The following is a 24,266-nucleotide window of genomic DNA, read 5'->3' on the forward strand; positions in this document are numbered from 1 at the left end:
AAAGCACAGATGTTTAAAATGTGTCAAAAAAAGATGTTTTAAAAAAGCAGATGTTTAAAATGTGTAAAAAATGATGTTTTAAAAAAGCACAGATGTTTAAAATGTGCAAAAAAAGATGTTTTAAAAAAGCAGATGTTTAAAATGTGTAAAACAAGATGTTTTAAAAAAAGCAGATGTTTAAAATGTGTAAAACAAGATGTTTTAAAAAAGCAGATGTTTAAAATGTGTAAAATAAGATGTTTTAAAAAGCAGATGTTTAAAATGTGTAAAACAAGATGTTTTAAAAAAGCAGATGTTTAAAATGTGTAAAACAAGATGTTTTAAAAAAGCAGATGTTTAAAATGTGTAAAAAAAAGATGTTTTAAAAAAGCAGATGTTTAAAATGTGTAAAAAAAGATGTTTTAAAAAAGCACAGATGTTTAAAATGTGTAAAACAAGATGTTTTAAAAAAGCAGATGTTTAAAATGTGTAAAACAAGATGTTTTAAAAAAGCAGATGTTTAAAATGTGTAAAAAAAGATGTTTTAAAAAAGCAGATGTTTAAAATGTGTAAAAAAGATGTTTTAAAAAAGCAGATGTTTAAAATGTGTAAAAAAAGATGTTTTAAAAAAGCACAGATGTTTAAAATGTGTAAAAAAAGATGTTTTAAAAAAGCACAGATGTTTAAAATGTGTAAAACAAGATGTTTTAAAAAAAGCAGATGTTTAAAATGTGTAAAACAAGATGCTTTAAAAAAGCAGATGTTTAAAATGTGTAAAATAAGATGTTTTAAAAAGCAGATGTTTAAAATGTGTAAAACAAGATGTTTTAAAAAAGCAGATGTTTAAAATGTGTAAAAAAGATGTTTTAAAAAAGCAGATGTTTAAAATGTGTAAAAAAAGATGTTTTAAAAAAGCAGATGTTTAAAATGTGTAAAAAAGATGTTTTAAAAAAGCAGATGTTTAAAATGTGTAAAAAAAGATGTTTTAAAAAAGCACAGATGTTTAAAATGTGTAAAAAAAGATGTTTTAAAAAAGCACAGATGTTTAAAATGTGTAAAAAAAGATGTTTTAAAAAGCACAGATGTTTAAAATGTGTAAAACAAGATGTTTTAAAAAAAGCAGATGTTTAAAATGTGTAAAACAAGATGCTTTAAAAAAGCAGATGTTTAAAATGTGTAACACAAGATGTTTTAAAAAAGCAGATGTTTAAAATGTGTAAAAAAGATGTTTTAAAAAAGCAGATGTTTAAAATGTGTAAAAAAAGATGTTTTAAAAAAGCAGATGTTTAAAATGTGTAAAAAAGATGTTTTAAAAAAGCACAGATGTTTAAAATGTGTAAAAGAAAAAAATAATGTGTACAACAACCATTTTTTTAAATACGAATGGAACATTAAGTATAGCAACAACAAAAATTGCAAGGGGGGGCGCTGTTGTTTATTTGCTCTCTGAGGGGGGGCTGACTCTCCCACACTTTGAAAACCCCTGGTCTAGAAGAACGACCCAAAAAGCGAATTAAATCTTCCTGGTGTCTAATTTGCACCCTAAAATTGAATAAAATGCTTAAAATATACTGTCGTCGTCGTTACGTCATTTAAGCCAAACAGACCGGGAGCAGCTCTGTGTTTACTTGCAAACCGAGCACATGTGTACGGACTTTGGTCGTGTAAAATGTCTGAAAGCGATCACGATGTTGAAGCAGGAACTCTCCAAATTGAATATCGAGAGGTGAAACCATAGATGTACAGCCCCGATTCCAAAAAAGTTGGGACAAAGTACAAATTGTAAATAAAAACCGAATGCAATGATGTGGAAGTTTCAAAATTCCATATTTTATTCAGAATAGAACATAGATGACATATCAAATGTTTAAACTGAGAAAATGCATCATTTAAAGAGAAAAATTAGGTGATTTTAAATTTCATGACAACAACACATCTCAAGAAAGTTGGGACAAGGCCATGTTTACCACTGTGAGACATCCCCTTTTCTCTTTACAACAGTCTGTAAACGTCTGGGGACTGAGGAGACAAGTTGCTCAAGTTTAGGGATAGGAATGTTAACCCATTCTTGTCTAATGTAGGATTTTAGTTGCTCAACTGTCTTAGGTCTTTTTTGTCGTATCTTCCGTTTTATGATGCGCCAAATGTTTTCTATGGGTGAAAGATCTGGACTGCAGGCTGGCCAGTTCAGTACCCGGACCCTTCTTCTACGCAGCCATGATGCTGTAATTGATGCAGTATGTGGTTTGGCATTGTCATGTTGGAAAATGCAAGGTCTTCCCTGAAAGAGACGTCGTCTGGATGGGAGCATATGTTGCTCTAGAACCTGGATATACCTTTCAGCATTGATGGTGTCTTTCCAGATGTGTAAGCTGCCCATGCCACACGCACTAATGCAACCCCATACCATCAGAGATGCAGGCTTCTGAACTGAGCGCTGATGACAACTTGGGTCGTCCTTCTCCTCTTTAGTCCGAATGACACGGCGTCCCTGATTTCCATAAAGAACTTCACATTTTGATTTGTCTGACCACAGAACAGTTTTCCACTTTGCCACAGTCCATTTTAAATGAGCCTTGGTCCAGAGAAGACGTCTGCACTTCTGGATCACGTTTAGATACGGCTTCTTCTTTGAACTATAGAGTTTTAGCTGGCAACGGCGGATGGCACGGTGAATTGTCTTCACAGATAATGTTCTCTGGAAATATTCCTGAGCCCATTTTGTGATTTCCAATACAGAAGCATGCCTGTATGTGATGCAGTGCCGTCTAAGGGCCCGAAGATCACGGGCACCCAGTATGATTTTCCGGCCTTGACCCTTACGCACAGAGATTCTTCCAGATTCTCTGAATCTTTTGATGATATTATGCACTGTAGATGATGATATGTTCAAACTCTTTGCAATTTTACACTGTCGAACTCCTTTCTGATATTGCTCCACTATTTGTCGGCGCAGAATTAGGGGGATTGGTGATCCTCTTCCCATCTTTACTTCTGAGAGCCGCTGCCACTCCAAGATGCTCTTTTTATACCCAGTCATGTTAATGACCTATTGCCAATTGACCTAATGAGTTGCAATTTGGTCCTCCAGCTGTTCCTTTTTTGTACCTTTAACTTTTCCAGCCTCTTATTGCCCCTGTCCCAACTTTTTTGAGATGTGTTGCTGTCATGAAATTTCAAATGAGCCAATATTTGGCATGAAATTTCAAAATGTCTCACTTTCGACATTTGATATGTTGTCTATGTTCTATTGTGAATACAATATCAGTTTTTGAGATTTGTAAATTATTGCATTCCGTTTTTATTTACAATTTGTACTTTGTCCCAACTTTTTTGGAATCGGGGTTGTATGAACCTATGGCCGTTGTGAAGCAATCGGTGAATGTGGCTCACTGGTTTGCCCGTGCGGCCTCGGAATCGGACGACTCTGATCACACACACACAATCCCTATAATAGAACACGGATTTGTTTATATTGCTAATATAATTAATTGCTAATATTAATACAAGCATTATACTATTTATAGCCAACTCTAAACAAGGAAATATCCCTTTTGTCTCATTTCCACAACGACTGTACAGGATCCCTCAGGATTCTTGACTTGAAAAATTGCAAGCAAAGGTAAAAATGTTTACTTTCAATCTTCTCCTTTTTGCTTGAGTGTTGCTGCTCCGTTTCTTCTTTGACTGCTTGATTTTGTGTTCGAATTTTGTCGGAACAGCGTCAGGTTTGAGCCTTTTCTGTCCGACACTGACACCTAAACTCTCCAACAGATGGGGATTCTTCAAAGATGAATCCTCCTCGAAGTGATCGGAGCACAGAGTGGCGCATTTACCCGGCTGCCAACCCTCTCGCGTCACGCGCACAATCCACTCTCTCCGCCTCTTCTCCTCTCTCGGAAAAAGGTAAAAACTTCTTCCTGAGCCAGTCCCGTTGTTACAGTTCACTGCACAACAATAAGGCATGTTTTTTTTTTTGGAAATTTCCGAACGCACGTCTGCACTCAAGCAGAACGGCAGTGTAAGTAAACGGAAGTGGACTCAACTCAAGCGGTTTGTTTGGCTTAAAATGACGTCACGCGCCGAGTGGTCACGAAAATAGCCGAACAGAAATTCGCCACGATCCGCGCTAACTTATTTTAATTATTACTTATTAACAATACTTCTTGGGACCATAAGAAAATTACAGAGGGTTTTTTAACATATAAAGTTTCAAATGTGCATAAAATTAAAACCGTTGCCTCTGAGCTTTAATGCCGCTTTGAAAAAATACCGCTGCTTCAGTCCGGATCATTTCTTCTGCTTTGCTCAACATGTGTTTAAAAGTGAAGTGATGGTGTGAGGGATCAGTGACCGCCATAACAGATAGAGAGGTGCAGACAAGGATGGATGGACTGACGGATGAAGAGTTGGATGGAATAATGGATTAAAAGATAAATGCATTGATAAATGGATGGAAGGATTAATGCAGTGATGAAGTCATGGATGGATGGTATAATATGCACAGAGACGAGGGGACTGTTGGATGGATGGAAAAAATGGACTGATGAATGAACAGAATAATGGATGGATGGATGGATGGATGGATGGATGGATGGATGGATGGATGGATGGATTGATTGGCAAAGAGATGGATGGATGGATGGATGGATGGATGGATGGATGGAATAATATACTGACAGATGAAGGGCTTGCTGGATGGATGGATGGATGGATGGATGGATGGATGGATGGATGGATGGATGGATGGAATAATATGCTGATGGATGAAAGGACTGTTGGATGGATGGAAAAAATGGACTGATGAATGAACAGAATAATGAATGGATGGCTGAATTGATTTTGGTGAAGAGATGGATGGATGGAATAATATACTGACAGATGAAGGTCTTGCTGGATGGATGGATGGATGGATGGATGGATGGATGGTATAATATGCTGATGGATGAAGGGACTGTTTGACGAATGGATAAATGGAATAATGAATGATCAGAATGGATGGATGAATTGAATTTGGTGAAGAGACAGATTCATGGATGGATGTCTGGAACTGATGGATGAAATAACATTGATGAATGAAGAGATTATTGGATGGATGGGTGGATGGAAAAACAGATGGCTGGATTGATGGGTTGATTAGATGGATGGATGGAATGAATAATGAACTAATAAATGTAAAGATCATTGGATGGATGGAATAATAGACTGAGAGATAAAGGACTGATGGACGGACATACTTTTCCGAGTCTCTTGGGTAAATTTATCAGACATGATGGCCAACCCCAAAAAAGGGAATTTGACCAACAGCTCAATGAAGCAGTTATGAGTGGAATGTTGTGCGTGACCTTTAACCTCTGACCTGTGTGAGTCCAGAGGCCTTGAGGAGCTCCTGAGGCGAGCGAGTGCCGTGGAGAGAGAGAGAGCAGAGCAGCAGCATCCGGGTGTAGACTTTATTACGCACCTGATAGGTAAAGAAATTAAAATAAAAATGAATAAATAATAATAATAGGTCAGACAGGAAGAACATATTATACTGAAAACACAACATCTATTACTCAATTTTGAGAAAAGTTGTAAGAAGAAGCCGAGAGAGCGTCTGTAGATCAGTAACATTTAGAGCAGAGCCGAGAGAGCATCTGTAGATCATTAACATTTAGGAGAGAGCCGAGAGAGCGTCTATAGATCAGTAACATTTAGGAGAGAGCATCTGTAGATCAGTAACATTTAGTACAGAGCCGAGAGAGCGTCTGTAGATCAGTAACATTTAGGACAGAGCCGAGAGAGCACGTCTATAGATCAGTAACATTTAGGACAGAGCCGAGAGAGCACGTCTATAGATCAGTAACATTTAGGACAGAGCCGAGAGAGCGTCTGTAGATCAGTAACATTTAGTACAGAGCCGAAAGAGCGTCTGTAGATCAGTAACATTTAGTACAGAGCCGAAAGAGCGTCTGTAGATCAGTAACATTTAGTACAGAGCCCAGAGAGCGCCTGTAGATCAGTAACATTTAGGGCAGAGCAGAGAGAGCGTCTGTAGATCAGTAACATTTAGTACAAAGCCGAGAGAGCGTCTGTAGATCAGTAACATTTAGGAGAGAGCCCAGAGAGCGCCTGTAGATCAGTAACATTTAGGACAGAGCCGAGAGAGCGTCTGTAGATCAGTAACATTTAGTACAGAGCCGAGAGAGCGCCTGTAGATCAGTAACATTTAGTACAGAGCCGAGAGAGTGTCTGTAGATCAGTAACATTTAGGAGAGAGCCCAGAGAGCGTCTGTAGAGCAGTAACATTTAGGACAGAGCCGAGAGAGCGTCTGTAGATCAGTAACATTTAGTACAGAGCCGAGAGAGCGCCTGTAGATCAGTAACATTTAGTACAGAGCCGAGAGAGCGTCTGTAGATCAGTAACATTTAGTACAAAGCCGAGAGAGCGTCTGTAGATCAGTAACATTTAGGAGAGAGCCCAGAGAGCGCCTGTAGATCAGTAACATTTAGGACAGAGCCGAGAGAGCGTCTGTAGATCAGTAACATTTAGTACAGAGCCGAGAGAGCGCCTGTAGATCAGTAACATTTAGTACAGAGCCGAGAGAGTGTCTGTAGATCAGTAACATTTAGGACAGAGCCGAGAGAGCGCGTCTATAGATCAGTAACATTTAGTACAGAGCCGAGAGAGTGCCTGTAGATTAGTAACATTTAGTACAGAGCCGAGAGAGTGTCTGTAGATCAGTAACATTTAGGACAGAGCCGAGAGAGCGCGTCTATAGATCAGTAACATTTAGTACAGAGCCGAGAGAGTGCCTGTAGATTAGTAACATTTAGTACAGAGCCGAGAGAGCGTCTGTAGATCAGTAACATTTAGGAGAGAGCCGAGAGAGCGCCTGTAGAGCAGTAACATTTAGTACAGAGCCGAGAGAGCGTCTGTAGATCAGTAACATTTAGGGCAGAGCCGAGAGAGCGCCTGTAGATTAGTAACATTTAGTACAGAGCAGAGAGAGCGTCTGTAGATCAGTAACATTTAGGAGAGAGCCGAGAGAGCGTCTGTAGATCAGTAACATTTAGTACAGAGCCGAGAGAGCGCCTGTAGATCAGTAACATTTAGTACAGAGCCGAGAGAGCGCCTGTAGATCAGTAACATTTAGTACAGAGCCGAGAGAGCGTCTATAGATCAGTAACATTTAGTACAGAGCCGAGAGAGCGTCTGTAGATCAGTAACATTTAGTACAGAGCCGAGAGAGTGTCTATAGATCAGTAACATTTAGTACAGAGCCGAGAGAGCGCCTGTAGATCAGTAACATTTAGTACAGAGCCGAGAGAGCGTCTGTAGATCAGTAACATTTAGGACAGAGCCGAGAGAGCGCGTCTATAGATTAGTAACATTTAGTACAGAGCCGAGAGAGCGTCTGTAGATCAGTAACATTTAGTACAGAGCCGAGAGAGCGTCTGTAGAGCAGTAACATTTAGGAGAGAGCCGAGAGAGGGTCTGTAGATCAGTAACATTTAGGAGAGAGCCGAGAGAGCGTCTGTAGATCAGTAACATTTAGGGCAGAGCCGAGAAAGCGTCTGTAGATCAGTAACATTTAGGGCAGAGCCGAGAGAGCGTCTGTAGATCAGTAACATTTAGGACAGAGCCGAGAGAGTGCCTGTAGATCAGTAACATTTAGGACAGAGCCGAGAGAGCGCCTGTAGATCAGTAACATTTAGGACAGAGCCGAGAGAGCGTCTGTAGATCAGTAACATTTAGGGCAGAGCCGAGAGAGCGTCTGTAGATCAGTAACATTTAGGGCAGAGCCGAGAGAGCGCCTGTAGATCAGTAACATTTAGGGCAGAGCCGCGAGAGCGCCTGTAGATCAGTAACATTTAGGAGAGAGCCGAGAGAGCGTCTGTAGATCAGTAACATTTAGGACAGAGCCGAGAGAGCGTCTGTAGATCAGTAACATTTAGTACAAAGCCGAGAGAGCGTCTGTAGATCAGTAACATTTAGGAGAGAGCCCAGAGAGCGTCTGTAGAGCAGTAACATTTAGGAGAGAGCCCAGAGAGCGTCTGTAGAGCAGTAACATTTAGGAGAGAGCCGAGAGAGCTTCTGTAGATCAGTAACATTTAGTACAAAGCCGAGAGAGCGTCTGTAGATCAGTAACATTTAGGAGAGAGCCGAGAGAGCGTCTGTAGATCAGTAACATTTAGGAGAGAGCCGAGAGAGCGTCTGTAGATCAGTAACATTTAGGAGAGAGCCCAGACAGCGTCTGTAGATCAGTAACATTTAGTACAGAGCCGAGAGAGCGTCTGTAGATCAGTAACATTTAGGGCAGAGCCGAGAGAGCGTCTGTAGATCAGTAACATTTAGGGCAGAGCCGAGAGAGCGTCTGTAGATCAGTAACATTTAGGGCAGAGCCCAGAGAGCGTCTGTAGATCAGTAACATTTAGTACAGAGCAGAGAGAGCGTCTGTAGATCAGTAACATTTAGGGCAGTGCAGAGAGAGCGTCTGTAGATAAGTAACATTTAGGGCAGAGCCGGGAAAGTGTCTGACCTCCTTGTGGAAGTTGAGGAAGTAGTTGGTCTGATCAATGAGGAAGATCTCGAGGGCTGAGCGGCGGAGATTATACCTGCGCAGGTGAATTTCTCTGATTTGAGACAGCGGCCATTTAAAATCCTGACCCACACCTGCAACACACACACACACACACACACACACACACACACACACACACACACACACACACACAACTATTAATATTGGATGTTGACTTTGACAGTTAACTCCACTTCATCCCACCACCCAGTCATTGATAATTTTCCTATAACAGCATGCCCCACCTATATTTTATTTATTCTTTACACATTTAAGGCTATTGAGTGCAAAAGTGTGGATGGTTCAAATCAAATACAAACTGTTGGATGTACACAGAAATATTACCACATACGTGTGTGCACACACACACACACACACACTCACCCTCCTCTTTCTCGGTGCTGCTGTCATAGAAGTAAATGTGCTGGTTGGTGATCTCCAGCCGACCGGGATAAACATCCACCACAGTGACCAGCTCACAGTCCTCCATCATCACCAACTTCTCCTTCTGACCCGCGTCCTCATCATCCGCCCTGACAGCACGACAGAGTGGGCAGTTACACACGTGTGTGTGTGTGTGTGTGTGTTACTGTGATTAATTTTATACTCTCACTACAAAGTCAGTCAGAGAAATGTAAAGCCTCCAGACGAGCCCTGTGCAAACTGCGGGCTGAAATAATCACACGCTCGCTTCAGACGGCTTTGTGGAGTTGTTCAGTGTCTCAATAGAACCGTCAGCTAGAACAGTGGACCAGAAGTCCTCTCAGAGTTCAAACAGTCAGTCATCGCTCCATCAGAAGCTGAACCACACTCCTCCTCAGCACACTGTTCAATGGACTGATGGTTGATGTGACTGCCTGATGGATGTATTGATGAATGGAAGAAAGGATGGATGGAATAATGGACTGGTGGATGAAGTTACTGAGGGATGTATGAATGGAACAATAGACTGAAAGATGAACTGATTGATGGGTTGGTGGATGGAATAATGGACTGATGGAAAGAAGGTATTGATAGAGGGGTGAATGAAGGGATGGATGGGTTTATGAGTGGATCGATGGATGGAAGGAATAATGGGTGTGTGTGTTCTCACTGTGTGTTCCCGCTTGGATCCTCCTCTGGCAGCTCCAGAATTTCGTCCTCGAGGTCGCTGACTTTCACCTGCTTCACAGCCTCCAATAACAAAGACTCAGTGTTCACGTGCTGATGCTGCACACCTGTAAAACACACACACACACACGACACTTGTAGATGTGTAATGCAAATATAACAATAAAAAACATGTTTACATAAAGTGGTGTGTGTGGTGTGTGTTACCCAGGTTGTCTCTCAGAGCACTAGCCTCTCTGTGAGGGTCGAAGTTGTAGTTCCTCACTAGCTTCAGACGCATACGGGAGTAATTCTCCGCACTCGACAATTTCCAGTGCATCTCCTTTTGTTGCCTACACACACACACAGTGTAGTGGACATACCATCGCATTTCCAAACGTTCCAATAACCAATGCACACAATATTTATTCATGCGCATATATTCAAGTATAAAAATAAACAGATACAGATTTACCCTTTAGCCCGTCTGCTTCTGCGAAGCATAAATGTTCCAAAACCCGAGAACACACACTCACCTGTTAGCCCAAGGTCCTCGGTCGCCCAGGAGGGATCGCCGTGCTGCCTTCCACTGCCTGACGATGGTGCTGTTCTGCGCGTGCATCTGCTTCAGCATGCTGTTGTACCTCAGGTTCTCCTGACGAGCTCGCCGGCTAAACGGCTCCACAAACTGATCCTGTGCGCGTTACATGAAACGGTTCGTTTATTTCCAAGCGTAGTCTGTTTACACTCGTTAGATTTCATCAGGACTCCAGAAAGGCTCGTCAGAATATTGTATGAGAACGCATTACACTTTACAACTCATCTGCGAAGTTTGTTTTTTAGGGATATTCGACAAATCTATACGAATCCATCATTTTAACAAGATCAGCTATGAGCTACTTGCGTATCCCTCCTCTCTCGCTTATATGAGAATGCAAGCAATCGAAGGAATAGGACACTTATTATTACAACCCCGATTCCAAAAATGTTGGGACAAAGTACGAATTGTAAATAAAAACGGAATGCAATGATGTGGAAGTTTCAAAATTCCATATTTTATTCAGAATAGAACATAGATGACATATCAAATGTTTAAACTGAGAAAATGTATCATTTAAAGAGAAAAATTAGGTGATTTTAAATTTCATGACAACACCACATCTCAAAAAAGTTGGGACAAGGCCATGTTTACCACTGTGAGACATCCCCTTTTCTCTTTACAACAGTCTGTAAACGTCTGGGGACTGAGGAGACAAGTTGCTCAAGTTTAGGGATAGGAATGTTAACCCATTCTTGTCTAATGTAGGATTCTAGTTGCTCAACTGTCTTAGGTCTTTTTTTGTCATATCTTCCGTTTTATGATGCGCCAAATGTTTTCTATGGGTGAAAGATCTGGACTGCAGGCTGGCCAGTTCAGTACCCGGACCCTTCTTCTACACAGCCATGATGCTGTAATTGATGCAGTATGTGGTTTGCCAATGTCATGTTGGAAAATGCAAGGTCTTCCCTGAAAGAGACGTCATCTGGATGGGAGCATATGTTGCTCTAGAACCCGGATATACCTTTCAGCATTGATGGTGTCTTTCCAGATGTGTAAGCTGCCCATGCCACACGCACTAATGCAACCCCATACCATCAGAGATGCAGGCTTCTGAACTGAGCGCTGATAACTTGGGTCGTCCTTCTCTTCTTTAGTCCGAATGACACGGCGTCCCTGATTTCCATAAAGAACTTCAAATTTTGATTCGTCTGACCACAGAACAGTTTTCCACTTTGCCACAGTCCATTTTAAATGAGCCTTGGCCCAGAGAACATGTCTGCGCTTCTGGATCATGTTTAGAGACGGCTTCTTCTTTGAACTATAGAGTTTTAGCTGGCAGCGGCGGATGGCACGGTGAATTGTGTTCACAGATAATGTTCTCTGGAAATATTCCTGAGCCCATTTTGTGATTTCCAATACAGAAGCATGCCTGTATGTGATGCAGTGCCGTCTAAGGACCCGAAGATCACGGGCACCCAGTATGGTTTTCCGGCCTTGACCCTTACGCACAGAGATTCTTCCAGATTCTCTGAATCTTTTGATGATATTATGCACTGTAGATGATATGTTCAAACTCTTTGCAATTTTACACTGTCGAACTCCTTTCTGATATTGCTCCACTATTTGTCGGCGCAGAATTAGGGGGATTGGTGATCCTCTTCCCATCTTTACTTCTGAGAGCCGCTGCCACTCCAAGATGCTCTTTTTATACCCAGTCATGTTAATGACCTATTGCCAATTGACCTAATGAGCTGCAATTTGGTCCTCCAGCTGTTCCTTTTTTGTACCTTTAACTTTTCCAGCCTCTTATTGCCCCTGTCCCAACTTTTTTGAGATGTGTTGCTGTCATGAAATTTCAAATGAGCCAATATTTGGCATGAAATTTCAAAATGTCTCACTTTCGACATTTGATATGTTGTCTATGTTCTATTGTGAATACAATATCAGTTTTTGAGATTTGTAAATTATTGCATTCCGTTTTTATTTACAATTTGTACTTTGTCCCAACTTTTTTGGAATCAGGGTTGTATATGAATGCTGACTTCAACAAATAATGAACCCTGAAACAAGTAAGTAAAGAGCAGTGTCTCTCCCCAGGGATTTCAAATAGCATCCTGGTAAACTGTCATTTTTGAAATAGCATTTTGCTTCTTGAAATAGCGTCAAAATCCACCGTATGTGTTTCGTAAATACATTCAGTCACTAAACAGGAAGTCGACGTGCGACAGACCTGAAAACGGTACACAAGTATAGAACCCCAAGCTGAAGTTGAATACCAAATATCAAGCAGGTGTGATTTATAGTTGCTGAGAAAAATGTTACGAAAATTTTGGAAATCCATGCTCTCTGTTTCGTAAATACATTGTCACTAAACAGGAAGTTGATGTGCGACAGACCTGAAAACGGTATACACGGTTTAAAACCCCAAGCTGAAGTTTGGTACCAAGTGGCTATGATTTGTGGTTGCTAAGAAAAAGGGTGTTTCGGACAGATGGATGGATGGACAGAGGTAAACCAGTATCCCCCTCCCTTCGGAGCAGGGGTATCGCAACACAACAAGTAAAAATGAACCTTCTACTGACATCATCTCCCACTTCTTTGTGGGGTCGATGGATTTGATGACTCTCTTCCATACTGCACGACTGCTCACTTCTTGTCCAGACAGGCCTCTCTCTCTTAGGTCCATTCTCATACTTTCCAACAAGCTTCATTTCGGTCGTCTTCTTTTTCTTTTTCCTTCCACCTCCATGTTCATCACTCTTCTACCAACATACTCCTCCTCTCTCCTCATCACATGACCAGACCACTGCAACCTCCTTTCCTGTACTTTCTCGGATATCTTCCCCACTTTCATTATCCCTCTAATCCTTTCCATCCCTCCTCATCACTCCGCATTTCCGTGGTATCCAGCTTCTTCTCATGAACCTTCTTCACGGGCCATGTTTCTGCTGAATTTGAATCTGTCTTCTGCTGAATAGAAGACATCGCTGGTCTAAGCACTGACTTGTCCTTTCACTCTCGCACTTATCCTCCGGTCATACAACACTCCTGACACTCTTTTTCCAATTTCTCCATCCGTACTGTATTCGATGCATCACTTCCTCATCCAATTCACCATCTCTTGACACGACTGAACCCAGATATCTATTTGAATTTTTCCACTCTCTTCAGTCTTTCTCCTTGCAGCTTGATTGAGATCTCGATCGTTGTTGAAACGAAGGTATTCGGTTTTCTTTCAGCTCATCTTTAATCAACTGCCTTCCTTCATTTTTCCAATTTTTCTTCCACTTCATCACCGATCAACAAACAAAGAATGACGTCTGCAAACATTATGCACCATGGAGGCCCATCTTTTACTTCACTGATCATCCATAGATCAAAAAGTTATGGACTTAAATAGGAACCTTGATGCAATCCAACTTGGACAGGGATCCAATCTGTTGAACCGACACTACTTGGGTTCTCGTTCCTTTATACATATCCTGGACAATTTTCACGTACTTTTCAGCCACTCCTTTCTCTCGCAAACTTCTTAGCATGGCACTCTATCAAACACCTTCTTCAGATCGATAAAAAACATATGAAGTCCTTTCTCTTTTTCCTGACGTTTTTCCATAATTTGCCTCAGAGCAACTATTACGTCCATAGTCCCTTTACCCAGCATAAAGCCAAACTGTTCTTCACTAATAGAAGTTTCATTTCTAAGCCTTTTCTCAATAATCCATTCCCAGATCTTCATGGTGCAATATTCTGCCGTGTACGTCGGTGTTTCTCAACCACTGGGCCGAAGCGCCATCTAGTTGGCCGTGAATTTTTTTTCCCCCAAATTGAAGCTCATTTTTACTTGTCAAGTCAAGTCAAAGTCCTTCCCACGCCGTGTGGCGCATAGGGCGGCGCTGATCTCCGTTTCCGTAGCCCTCGGCCTCTCGCCTAGCACATAGCAAGGGTTACAGTGGGGGGCTAGTCCTCTGGTAACCGTGAGAGTTTGACTCCTTGTAGTAAGGTACAATTGCTGGGTTGCATCTGATGTCACACTAAGCTACGGTCACGCTACAGTTCGCGATGGGTTATGGATGAAAATGAGGCATTCTGGTGGCGATGCATGGCGATATACATGTGAGCTAAAGGTTGTGGTCACACACTAAGTGAACACTTGACTGTCACGCCTTCGCACGCTCGAGTCTGGCGCAACTTGAGCGGCTGTGCGCACGCTCACAGTTCTTGGGACCCAGTCATTATGGGAAACACCTGATACCGATTTGAATGCAATCAGCAAAAATACAGACAGATACGGAAGCTGTTTTCAGACAGGTGTTGCGAAGTATCATCATAGTCAAGTTTGTTTCCAGCTATGTTTATAACACTGCTTGAATACTCTGCTTTATGATTCTGCTTTCGTTTGTGTTTTGTTTTTGTAAAAACATCATGCCTGTTAATAAACACTCTTCCTGCACTTACAGTTAGGTCCATAAATATTTGGACAGAGACAACATTTTTCTAATTTTGGTTCTGTACATTACCACAATGAATTTTGAACAAAACAGTTCAGATGCAGTTGAAGTTCAGACTTTCAGCTTCAATTCAGTGCGTTGAACAAAATGATTGCATAAAAATCTGAGGAACTAAAGCATTTTTTAAACACAATCCCTTCATTTCAGGGGCTCAAAAGTAATTGGACAAATTAAATAATTGTAAATAAAATGTTCATTTCTAATACTTGGTTGAAAACCCTTTGTTGGCAATGACTGCCTGAAGTCTTGAACTCATGGACATCACCAGACGCTGTGTTTCCTCCTTTTTAATGCTCTGCCAGGCCTTTACTGCAGCGGTTTTCAGTTGCTGTTTGTTTGTGGGCCTTTCTGTCTGAAGTTTAGTCTTTAACAAGTGAAATGCATGCTCAATTGGGTTGAGATCAGGTGACTGGCTTGGCCATTCAAGAATATTCCACTTCTTTGCTTTAAACTCCTGGGTTGCTTTGGCTTTATGTTTTGGGTCATTGTCCATCTGTATTATGAAACGCCGACCAATCAGTTTGGCTGGATTTGAGCACACAGTATGTCTCTGAATATCTCAGAATTCATCCGGCTGCTTCTGTCCTGTGTCACATCATCAATAAACACCAGTGACCCAGTGCCACTGGCAGCCATGCATGCCCAAGCCATCACACTGCCTCCGCCGTATTTTACAGATGATGTGGTATGCTTTGGATCATGAGCTGTACCACGCCTTCGCCATACTTTTTTCTTTCCATCATTCTGGTAGAGGTTGATCTTGGTTTCATCTGTCCAAAGAATGTTCTTCCAGAACTGTGCTGGCTTTTTTAGATGTTTTTTAGCCAAGTCCAATCTAGCCTTTTTATTCTTGAGGCTTATGAGTGGCTTGCACCGTGCAGTGAACCCACTGTATTTACTTTCATACAATCTTCTCTTTATGGTAGATTTGGATATTGATACGCCTACCTGCTGGAGAGTGTTGTTCACTTGGTTGGCTGTTGTGAAGGGGTTTCTCTTCACCATGGAAATTATTCTGTTATAATGTAGATTTTGCCACTCTTAATATTGTAGCAATTTCTCGGATGGGTTTTTTCTGTTTTTGCAGCTTAAGGATGGCTTGTTTCACCTCCATGGAGAGCTCCTTTGACCGCATGTTTTCTTCACAGCAAAATCTTCCAAATGCAAGCACCACACCTCAAATCAACTCCAGGCCTTTTATCTGCTTAATTGAGAATGGCATAACGAAGGAATTGCCCACACTTGCCCATGAAATAGCCTTTGAGTCAATTGTCCAATTACTTTTGGTCCCTTTAAAAACAGGGTGGCACATGTTAAGGAGCTGAAACTCCTAAACCCTTCATCCAATTTTAATGAGGATACCCTCAAATGAAAGCTGAAAGTCTGGACTTTATGTCTATGTCCATTATATAACTATAACTTGAATATGTTTCAGTAAACAGGTAAAAAAACAAAATTTGTGTCAGTGTCCAAATATATATGGACCTAACTGTAGATCCGTCTACCCCCGTCTATCTTGTAGTATCCTGATCCCCAGATCTTTAACCCAGCCACATATCAAAAGTTGTACTCCTTCATGCTCTTCCAGGTTTTCGTCTGTGTGTCCGTGTAGAACGATGTCTGCAGCAGCAGGTAGTTTGAGACGTCGGGGAACTGAACGGATGGATAATTTTCTAACTTGTAGGAAAAATCCTTCTTTGTTAGCGTGTAAGGATCTAATCCCATTGAGTGGTTTCTATATCCACTTCTTCTGAGTGTACTTCTTGGTTTTAATAACTTGTTTGTTTGCTGAACACAAACATGCCAAGAAGTTCTTGTGTTAATAAACCAGACTCCACTTTTGGATCATTAATCCCTTTTGACTAAGAATGGCCTGCATGCATGCATGGTTTGGCTTCTGGCACATCCATACAGTTTTAAATACAAAACCTACAATTAAACAGTTTGTTTTTATTGCATTTATTTAATTCCTGGGCTCCCATCTGTAACACGGAGTGATGTCACATCCCATTAATACACTTTACAATAGATTATTAGATTCTAATAGAATAGATGAGCCCAAATAATTGGGGATCTTTTTTAATGGGCCCTGACTCGTTACAAGTATGAATAGGTGGGCCTTAAATTAGAAAAGGCTGAGAACCCCTGGCGTACATGATACCTGAAATCGGATCTTGCTCTCGCCTCTTTCCCTCTCCCGGCGGTGCAGGTTCATCATAAAGGCTTCGTAACAGTCTTTCCAGTACAGAGCCATGTTCTCATGTCCCTGACTGAACGTCTCGATCTCGTACTGCTTCATATACGGGATGATCTGAGGAGAGAAACGGACGCGGTTACAGTCACACACCTGCCACTTTGAACTCATCTAAAGGACTGATAAACCATGCACTCATCCACCGACTCACATATTTATCAAGGTACACCCTCCATTCAGGTGAGCTACAGTACAGCTGGAAGTCCTCAAAGAAGGAGGGGCTGCCGTTGCAGTTCGGGAGCGAGGGGAGGTGCAACTCCATGTACAGCAGCTTGTGCACTTTGGAGAGGAGCGTTCGGAGCAGAGGGACCAAGAACACGTACGTTTCCTCTTCCTTTCTTCTCCCGTCCGCCTCTTCGTCCGTCCGTATCCCGTCCGTCTCCTTGTGTTCGCCAAGAGAGCGCTGAAGGATGCACTCGACCCGGCCTAACAGGAAACACGCCTCGTCCTGAGACTCCACCGTTTTCATTTGTAGGATTCCGTTCAGCTTCGCCGTTGCCATGGCACACACCTAACACACACACATGCATTACGATTTGATGAGTTTCTCACCAAGGCTTAGGCTTGAGATGTTACCGTCTCGTCTCTATCACAGATCCTCGTCTTTAAACTAAGTTTTCAGCTTCATGTGAGGAAGTGAAAAACATCATACTCCGAGTGCTGGACTCTACACACACTGACCTGAGGGTCAGGCTGGGCCATAAACCCGAGTAAGAGCCTGAGGCCGAGCTGTGAGAGCTGGAGCCACTGTGTTCCGGCAGTGTACCACACCATGAGGCCGTCCATCAGCGTGACCGTGTCCTCCAGCAGCCTCTCGCTCCACAGCGCCGGGTTTATCAGCCCCTCTGCCTGCAGGAAGTCCTGAACCACATGCAGCAGTCGCACTGCGTTCTCCGTGTGCTCCGGTAGCATGGCTGCCGCACACTCTCGATTATCGCTCACAGCACACTCGAGCATCCGCTCCAACAGACTGCACACACACAGCAGTGACGGTTATAATCCGATAAAAAAGGAAGGCATCACTGAACGGAACAGTGGGAGAGGAGTACCTGAGTTTGATGTGGTCGACAGGCAGCAGGAGCTCGTTTGCGGTGCCCAGTTTGGTGAGAGCTGAGAATACCTGTCCCCTCTCCAGCCATGCCGCATCATCCGAACCAGACACGCCCTTCCACATTACACACAGCACGGTCTCCAAAATCATCCGCGACAACTCTTCTTCCATGCGCTAAAAACACACACACGCACACACCACTTAAAGTTTGGTAGTTTCTGCTAATTGGAAGGGGACGGATGGCTGGATGGACCAATAGATGGAAGGGATAATGGACTGACGGTTGATGTGATTGGCTGGTGGATGCATTGAGGAGTGAATGGATTAACAGATGGAATAAAGGACTGATAGATGAAGTTACTGATGGGTGTATGAATGAATGGCTTGATGGATGGAGTAATGGACTAAGAGATGGAGATTGATGAATAGGTGGAGGGCTGGATATGTGGATGGAATAATGGACTGATGGAAGAAGGTATTGACAGATGGATGAACGGATGGATGAAGGCATGAATATCCAAGCAGATGGATTTAATGATGGTCATGGATGGACAGGTGGATGGATGGATCCACAGGTAGGTGTGTGAATGGATGGATATAATGATGGGGTCATGGATGGACAGGTAGATGTGTAGATGGACGGATGGATTGACATTTGATGTGACTGACAGATGGATATGTGACCCCTCACCGAATCCAGGGACGCATGTCGGCCGAAACGAATCCGAGATAATCGCAAAAGAAGCATTTTTTTTCGAAATTTGTGATTTTTGTTTTTTTCCATCATGTGCAAGTTGAGATCTTGAAGAATACAATCAGTATTTCAGATAATAGATTGTTTTGTTGGAAAAGCATACATTTTTTGTTGCAAATTGTCTCGTTTTTGTCAGGACTGTAGCCTGCTGGGGGGTGTGGCTAAATTACCATATGGGCCATTCACATGATGATTTAAGTCTTTTTTTGTTCGCGAATCAGCTGTATGATACGAGCTGAGCTCGTGGCTACTTAAGCTGCATACAGGCGTGTGATTTCACTATGGAATGAGCAAGCTAAACAGAGCGCAGAGGAGCTGAAACACCGCGAAGCAAACAGACACACGGTATTTACATCGGAGATAACCATTTCTAGCAAAAAAACCCAACCAAAAGGAAGCTAGGATTACATTCCATCGGAGGCATTGGTGTGTGCAAGGCGACGTTTCTCTTTCTGATGGGGTAAGTTTATTAATCTAAGGCTGTGTGGTTATTTTTGCATGTAACGGAGAGTGTTGTGGTTTGGTTAAGCCTAGGTCACAACCGGACGTACGATTTTTTTGCCGTGTGATTTTTGGCGTTTCCCAAATCGCTGCGTTTTTTTTTTTTTGTTCATGGAGAAAGATGCGCGTTGGCCATAAGTTTGTCTTGCAACCTGAAAAAAACGTAAGCGCCTGTAGAGTTTGTTTGACATGACAAAGAACCTCTGCGGCCGGTCTGCGGCTCGAAAATCAGCACATCACACGCGCGCTCTCGTGCGTTTCACGCGCACCCTCCGTGCGTTTCTTGCGTTTTTTGCATGTAGACCGGCCGTAGGAGCGCGGTACGGCCGGTTGTGACCGAGGCTTTACATGAAACTAGCGTTGTGTTAGTTGTGTCATCATCGTGCTATCTTTCTTTCTTACGGTGTGAGTAATTTTTCAACCACAAAACGTTAAAGTATACTTTAGGACTTATTTTTGTACTTCATAATTGTTTTGGGCATACTTTGCATGGAAGGAAAATTGACGTGGTGATCTTTGTTTACATGAAAGTAGTATCGTGCTAGCTCGTAGGGGGTAGGGCTTTCCTTAATGTCATGCAAATGAGCACCATTATGTGCCCGCCCTACACCCAGAGTAGCTGAGATGGAAAACTTTGAGGGCGATTTTCTCCCTTTTCTGTTTTAAGAGGTATACACTTTCAAAAGGCCACACATTCTTCAAATATTGTCAGATCTCCACATGGAAGGCATCATTGGAAAGCTTAGAAACTGTACTTTCTGAATCTGGCAATAACTCAAAATGCCCCCGGGCGGACATGTGTCCCTGGATTCTGGATTTGGGCACATATATTGACGAATGAAAGGATGGAATAATGGACCGATGGAAGACGGTACTGATGGATGGAGGAATGGACTGATGAAGGCATGGAACGAATATCCAAGCAGACGGATTTAATGATGGTCATGGATGGACATATTGATGGGGTCATGGATGGACAGGCAGATGTGTAGATGGATGGATGGATGGATGAACGGGTGGGCGAACAGACAAACGGGTGGATGGATGAGCAATTTTATTATCCCGTTTCTCATAAAACACACACACACACACACACACACACACGCAAAAACCCATTTTACCTCTGTACTGTTAAAAGATTCTCCCAGAGAGATATTATCGCTGAACAGGAAGCTGTCATCTCCCAGAGAGGAAGTGGTTTCTCGTTCGGGGGCGGTACCAGGGAAAGGTTTGGCATTCTCCAGTGGTGAGGGAGTCTGACTCCCACTGTCACCCTGCTCGAGTACAGGGACCTGGCTCAGGTCCAGACTCAGCCCCCTGCTCTGTGAGGTCTCGCTGGGTGTCTCAGACAGAGACAGCACGTCTCCGTTCTCCTCTAGACTCTCTACACTCACAGGAAGTTCCGCTCGGCTCGAGCCGATACTGCCCAGGCTGGCCGAATCACCCCGCCCCGAACCGGACCAGGAGTCACCGCTGCAGCTCCGCACCAACACACGGATCAGGGTGTCCTGCCAACATGGCTGACGGGATATCTGCAGCGCTGCGTCTGCCTGAGACTGCACCAGGGAATATAACTACACACACACACACTTAATATAAATTAGCTACAATACATTTTAAATGGCAATTTATAACTTTATATACCTGAAGAGTATGTAAGAACACTATTAGACTATTAAACACAGCTGAGAGAGAGAGAGAGAGAGAGAGAGAGAGAGAGAGAGAGCTCCTCCGAACTCTTACCATCTTGCAGATGAGCAGGCGCACACTCAGTTCAGCCCGGTGAGTCATCTGCACAAGAACCATCAGATCCTTATATTTTACCACAGAATCTAAAAGTCAGAGGTCAAAAGGGCACAAAAAGGCAGAAGGTCAGACAGAGTAAATCGAGGCGGTGCGTCTTATAACTCTAACTGCACCTCTTCATTTCCTTTCCTCGCTTCTGAACTCCTCTCTCTGAGGAAGTGAGGAAAGGAAACAAAAACAGTCAAGGATAAAAATGAAACCGTTTGGTGCACGTTCACGTCTCATCAGGCTATATGACGACATCATAGACGTGCCACACAGAGGGTTATTATTTTCGCACAGACCTGTGTGGAGGATTTGGTTGAGGAGGCACTTGATGAGCGTGGGGGTGATTTGAAGGTCGGGGAAGAGGAGCGGGAGGCCAGAGTACCCCACGTCTCGCAGTCTCAGCCGCTGCTTACTCTTCTCGTACACGCGGTCACACCTCAGCATGCGCTCAAACAGCTACACACACACACCAGAAGTCAGTATGAGGTAACAGCACACACCGGTCAGCCATAAAATTAAAAACACTGACGGGTAAAATGAATTACGCGGATGATGTTACGATGGCACCTGTCACTGGAGCACAAACTACTGAAAACGTTAATGCTGGTGAAAACAGAACAGTATCAGCATTAACTTTTTCAGCAGTTTGTGCTACAGTAGCTCTTCTGGACTGGACCATATAGGCTAGCCTTCATGCCTGTCAAGTGTTTTACTCCTTTGCTGTGCTTATCCCACACTTGAAGGGTAATACCAATTCTGAACATTAAAACTGGAATTCACTCAAACCAGGCCTTTATTCCATCTTTTTCCTTTGCAGGTGAAAAACCTTAAAAGACAAAACACCATCCATTTACCAATTACTTAACATTAAATACATCTCATCTCATTATCTCTAGCCGCTTTATCCTTCTACAGGGTCGCAGGCGAGCTGGAGCCTATCCCAGCGGACTACGGGTGAAAGGCGGGGTACACCCTGGACAAGTCGCCAGGTCATCACAGGGCTGACACATAGACACAGACAACCATTCACACTCACATTCACACCTACGGTCAATTTAGAGTCACCAGTTAACCTAACCTGCATGTCTTTGGACTGTGGGGGAAACCGGAGCACCCGGAGGAAACCCACGCGGACACGGGGAGAACATGAAAACTCCACACAGAAAGGCCCTCGCCGGCCACGGGGCTCAAACCCGGACCTTCTTGTTGTGAGGCGACAGCACTAACCACTACACCACCGTGCCGCCCATTAAATGTGAAAATAGACAGAATTTACTTTAACTTAAGACAGATTTTGAATGAACTGTTTCAATGTAAATGCATCAAAATATTAAAATACATTTTAACCCCGGGGGCCATAATGAATTAAGCAAGTTACTAAACCCAATAAATGAGTTACCAAGTAACAAGCCAACCTACATATTTACAAACCATATCCACCATGAACATTTTAGCAATTAAATACTTTCAGTTCGTTTTAAACATGCACTGTATGCAAGCAGAAAAAGATACATGCTTTTAAACCATGTCTTCACTGTCACCCAAGGATTCAGCACAATATTATCCACGCATCAAACCACATCTAAACTGGGCCATTTCAAACATGAGACCAAGCAAGTTGCCACACCTTTTACCGGCCCAAACAAAGCAAGTTGCAATAACCCTTACCAGCCAACAATTACACAAAGCACCATGTGAATATTTGAACCTTAAGACGCTACAAACACAAACATTTTCCACGCATCTCAATGCCCCGTCAGCGCAATAATTTCTTCGCATTCACAACAAAATAAAAATAAACGCGAGCTTACCGGCTGTCTGTTCAGATCTTGACAATGGCAAAACTTCTACACAGCTTCACAAAATGCTCGGCAAGTGATCGAGTTTGTATTTCGCGCTGCAGCAGCCTATTTTTTTGCTGTTCAGTCCTCGCACCCGACCAGGAAGTCAGCGTGTCGCTTTGTTCTCCTTGATTGTGCGCAGGTGAGTAATTAACGCGCTTGCATACCGGCTGACAAAAAGGGCGCTCGCCGCGACAATGCCCCATGTGAATCAATGAGCCTTTGACACCCATGACCCTGTCGCCGGTTGTCCTTTCTTGGACCACTTTTGGTAGGTACTAACCACTGCATACTGGGAACATCACAATTTGTCAAAGTTGCTCAGCCCATTTTTCCTGCTTCCAAAACACCAACTTCAAGAACTGACTGTTCCCTTGCTGCTGAATATATCCCACCCCTTGACAGGTGCCACTGTCCTGAGATAACGACATTACATTACAGGCATTTAGCAGACACTCTTATGCAAAGCCGACGTACAGCATACCCAGAGCAGCTCAGGGAGCAGTTGGGGGTTAGGGAAGCGAACCGGTGACCTTTTGGTCCCAAAACTGCTTCCCTAACCATTAGGCCATGGCTTCCCTTCAATGTTAATCAATGTTATTCACTTCACCTCTCAGTGGTTTTAATTTTATGGCTGATCAGTGTATAGGTGTTCCAATAAAGGATTGTAAGCAGTCAGATACCAACACACAATGGCGTTCTCCATACACAATAAATCAGTCTGTGGTTTATGTGATGGTGAACACTGGTATGTGTGATGGAGAATGGTGTAAAATGGTAAACGTTGGTGCAAGACCATGAAATTTAGAGTAAGATGATGAATGTTGCCGTATGATAGTGTGCATTGGTGTAAGTTGGTGAACACTACACCAAGATGGTCAGTGCTAATGTAAGATGGTGGTGCAACATGGTGAAAGTTGGTGCAAGATGGTGAATGTCAGTGGAAGATGAGTGAACGTTGGTGCAAGATGGTGAACACTGGTCTGAAAGGGTAAATATTGGTGTGTGTGTGTGTGTGTGTAAGTAATGGTGATTGTTGGCGCAAGCGCGTACTCACACTAGGAACAATTGCCTGGTACCACTCCCAAGATAGACCCCCCCCACTGGCCTGCACTCATACTGCGTTTAACATTTTGGTCCTGAGTATTCTTAAGTCATCACAATGCAGCTTTACTGGCCAACTACAATTCCCATTCATCATTAAGCACCAGACCCCTTAATAACACATGAATTGAAAAGTTCACACTATATTGCTTGAGTTTTATGCACTTAGTGATCACACTGTGCAGGAACCCAACTAAACACGCCCAAGCACACCTCTTCTAAGCAGTCCAAGTGAACTGCACCTGAATATGGTATGCAGCGATCATGCTTGTCAAACGAACCA

The 24,266-nt window shown here is 42.9% G+C and overlaps 1 protein-coding gene across 2 annotated transcripts in view; it reads right to left on the reverse strand.

The window, feature by feature from the left end:
- nbeal1 (neurobeachin-like 1) overlaps positions 1-24,266 on the reverse strand; it is a 176,409-nt gene that overhangs the window by 40,120 nt on the left and 112,023 nt on the right. For both annotated transcript variants that reach the window (XM_060920052.1, XM_060920051.1), the window contains 13 exons: positions 21,335-21,494; positions 20,988-21,076; positions 20,366-20,818; positions 17,988-18,163; positions 17,620-17,908; positions 17,090-17,449; positions 16,846-16,995; positions 10,169-10,326; positions 9,861-9,985; positions 9,637-9,760; positions 8,928-9,076; positions 8,502-8,635; positions 5,339-5,440 (listed from right to left, as the gene is read on the reverse strand). In XM_060920052.1, coding sequence (XP_060776035.1) covers positions 5,339-5,440; positions 8,502-8,635; positions 8,928-9,076; positions 9,637-9,760; positions 9,861-9,985; positions 10,169-10,326; positions 16,846-16,995; positions 17,090-17,449; positions 17,620-17,908; positions 17,988-18,163; positions 20,366-20,818; positions 20,988-21,076; positions 21,335-21,494 — 2,469 coding nt within the window. The remainder of the gene's footprint in view (positions 1-5,338; positions 5,441-8,501; positions 8,636-8,927; positions 9,077-9,636; positions 9,761-9,860; positions 9,986-10,168; positions 10,327-16,845; positions 16,996-17,089; positions 17,450-17,619; positions 17,909-17,987; positions 18,164-20,365; positions 20,819-20,987; positions 21,077-21,334; positions 21,495-24,266) is intronic.

The sequence above is a fragment of the Neoarius graeffei genome, chromosome 4 (assembly GCF_027579695.1).
Source record: "Neoarius graeffei isolate fNeoGra1 chromosome 4, fNeoGra1.pri, whole genome shotgun sequence".
Taxonomy (NCBI): Eukaryota; Metazoa; Chordata; class Actinopteri; order Siluriformes; family Ariidae; genus Neoarius; species Neoarius graeffei.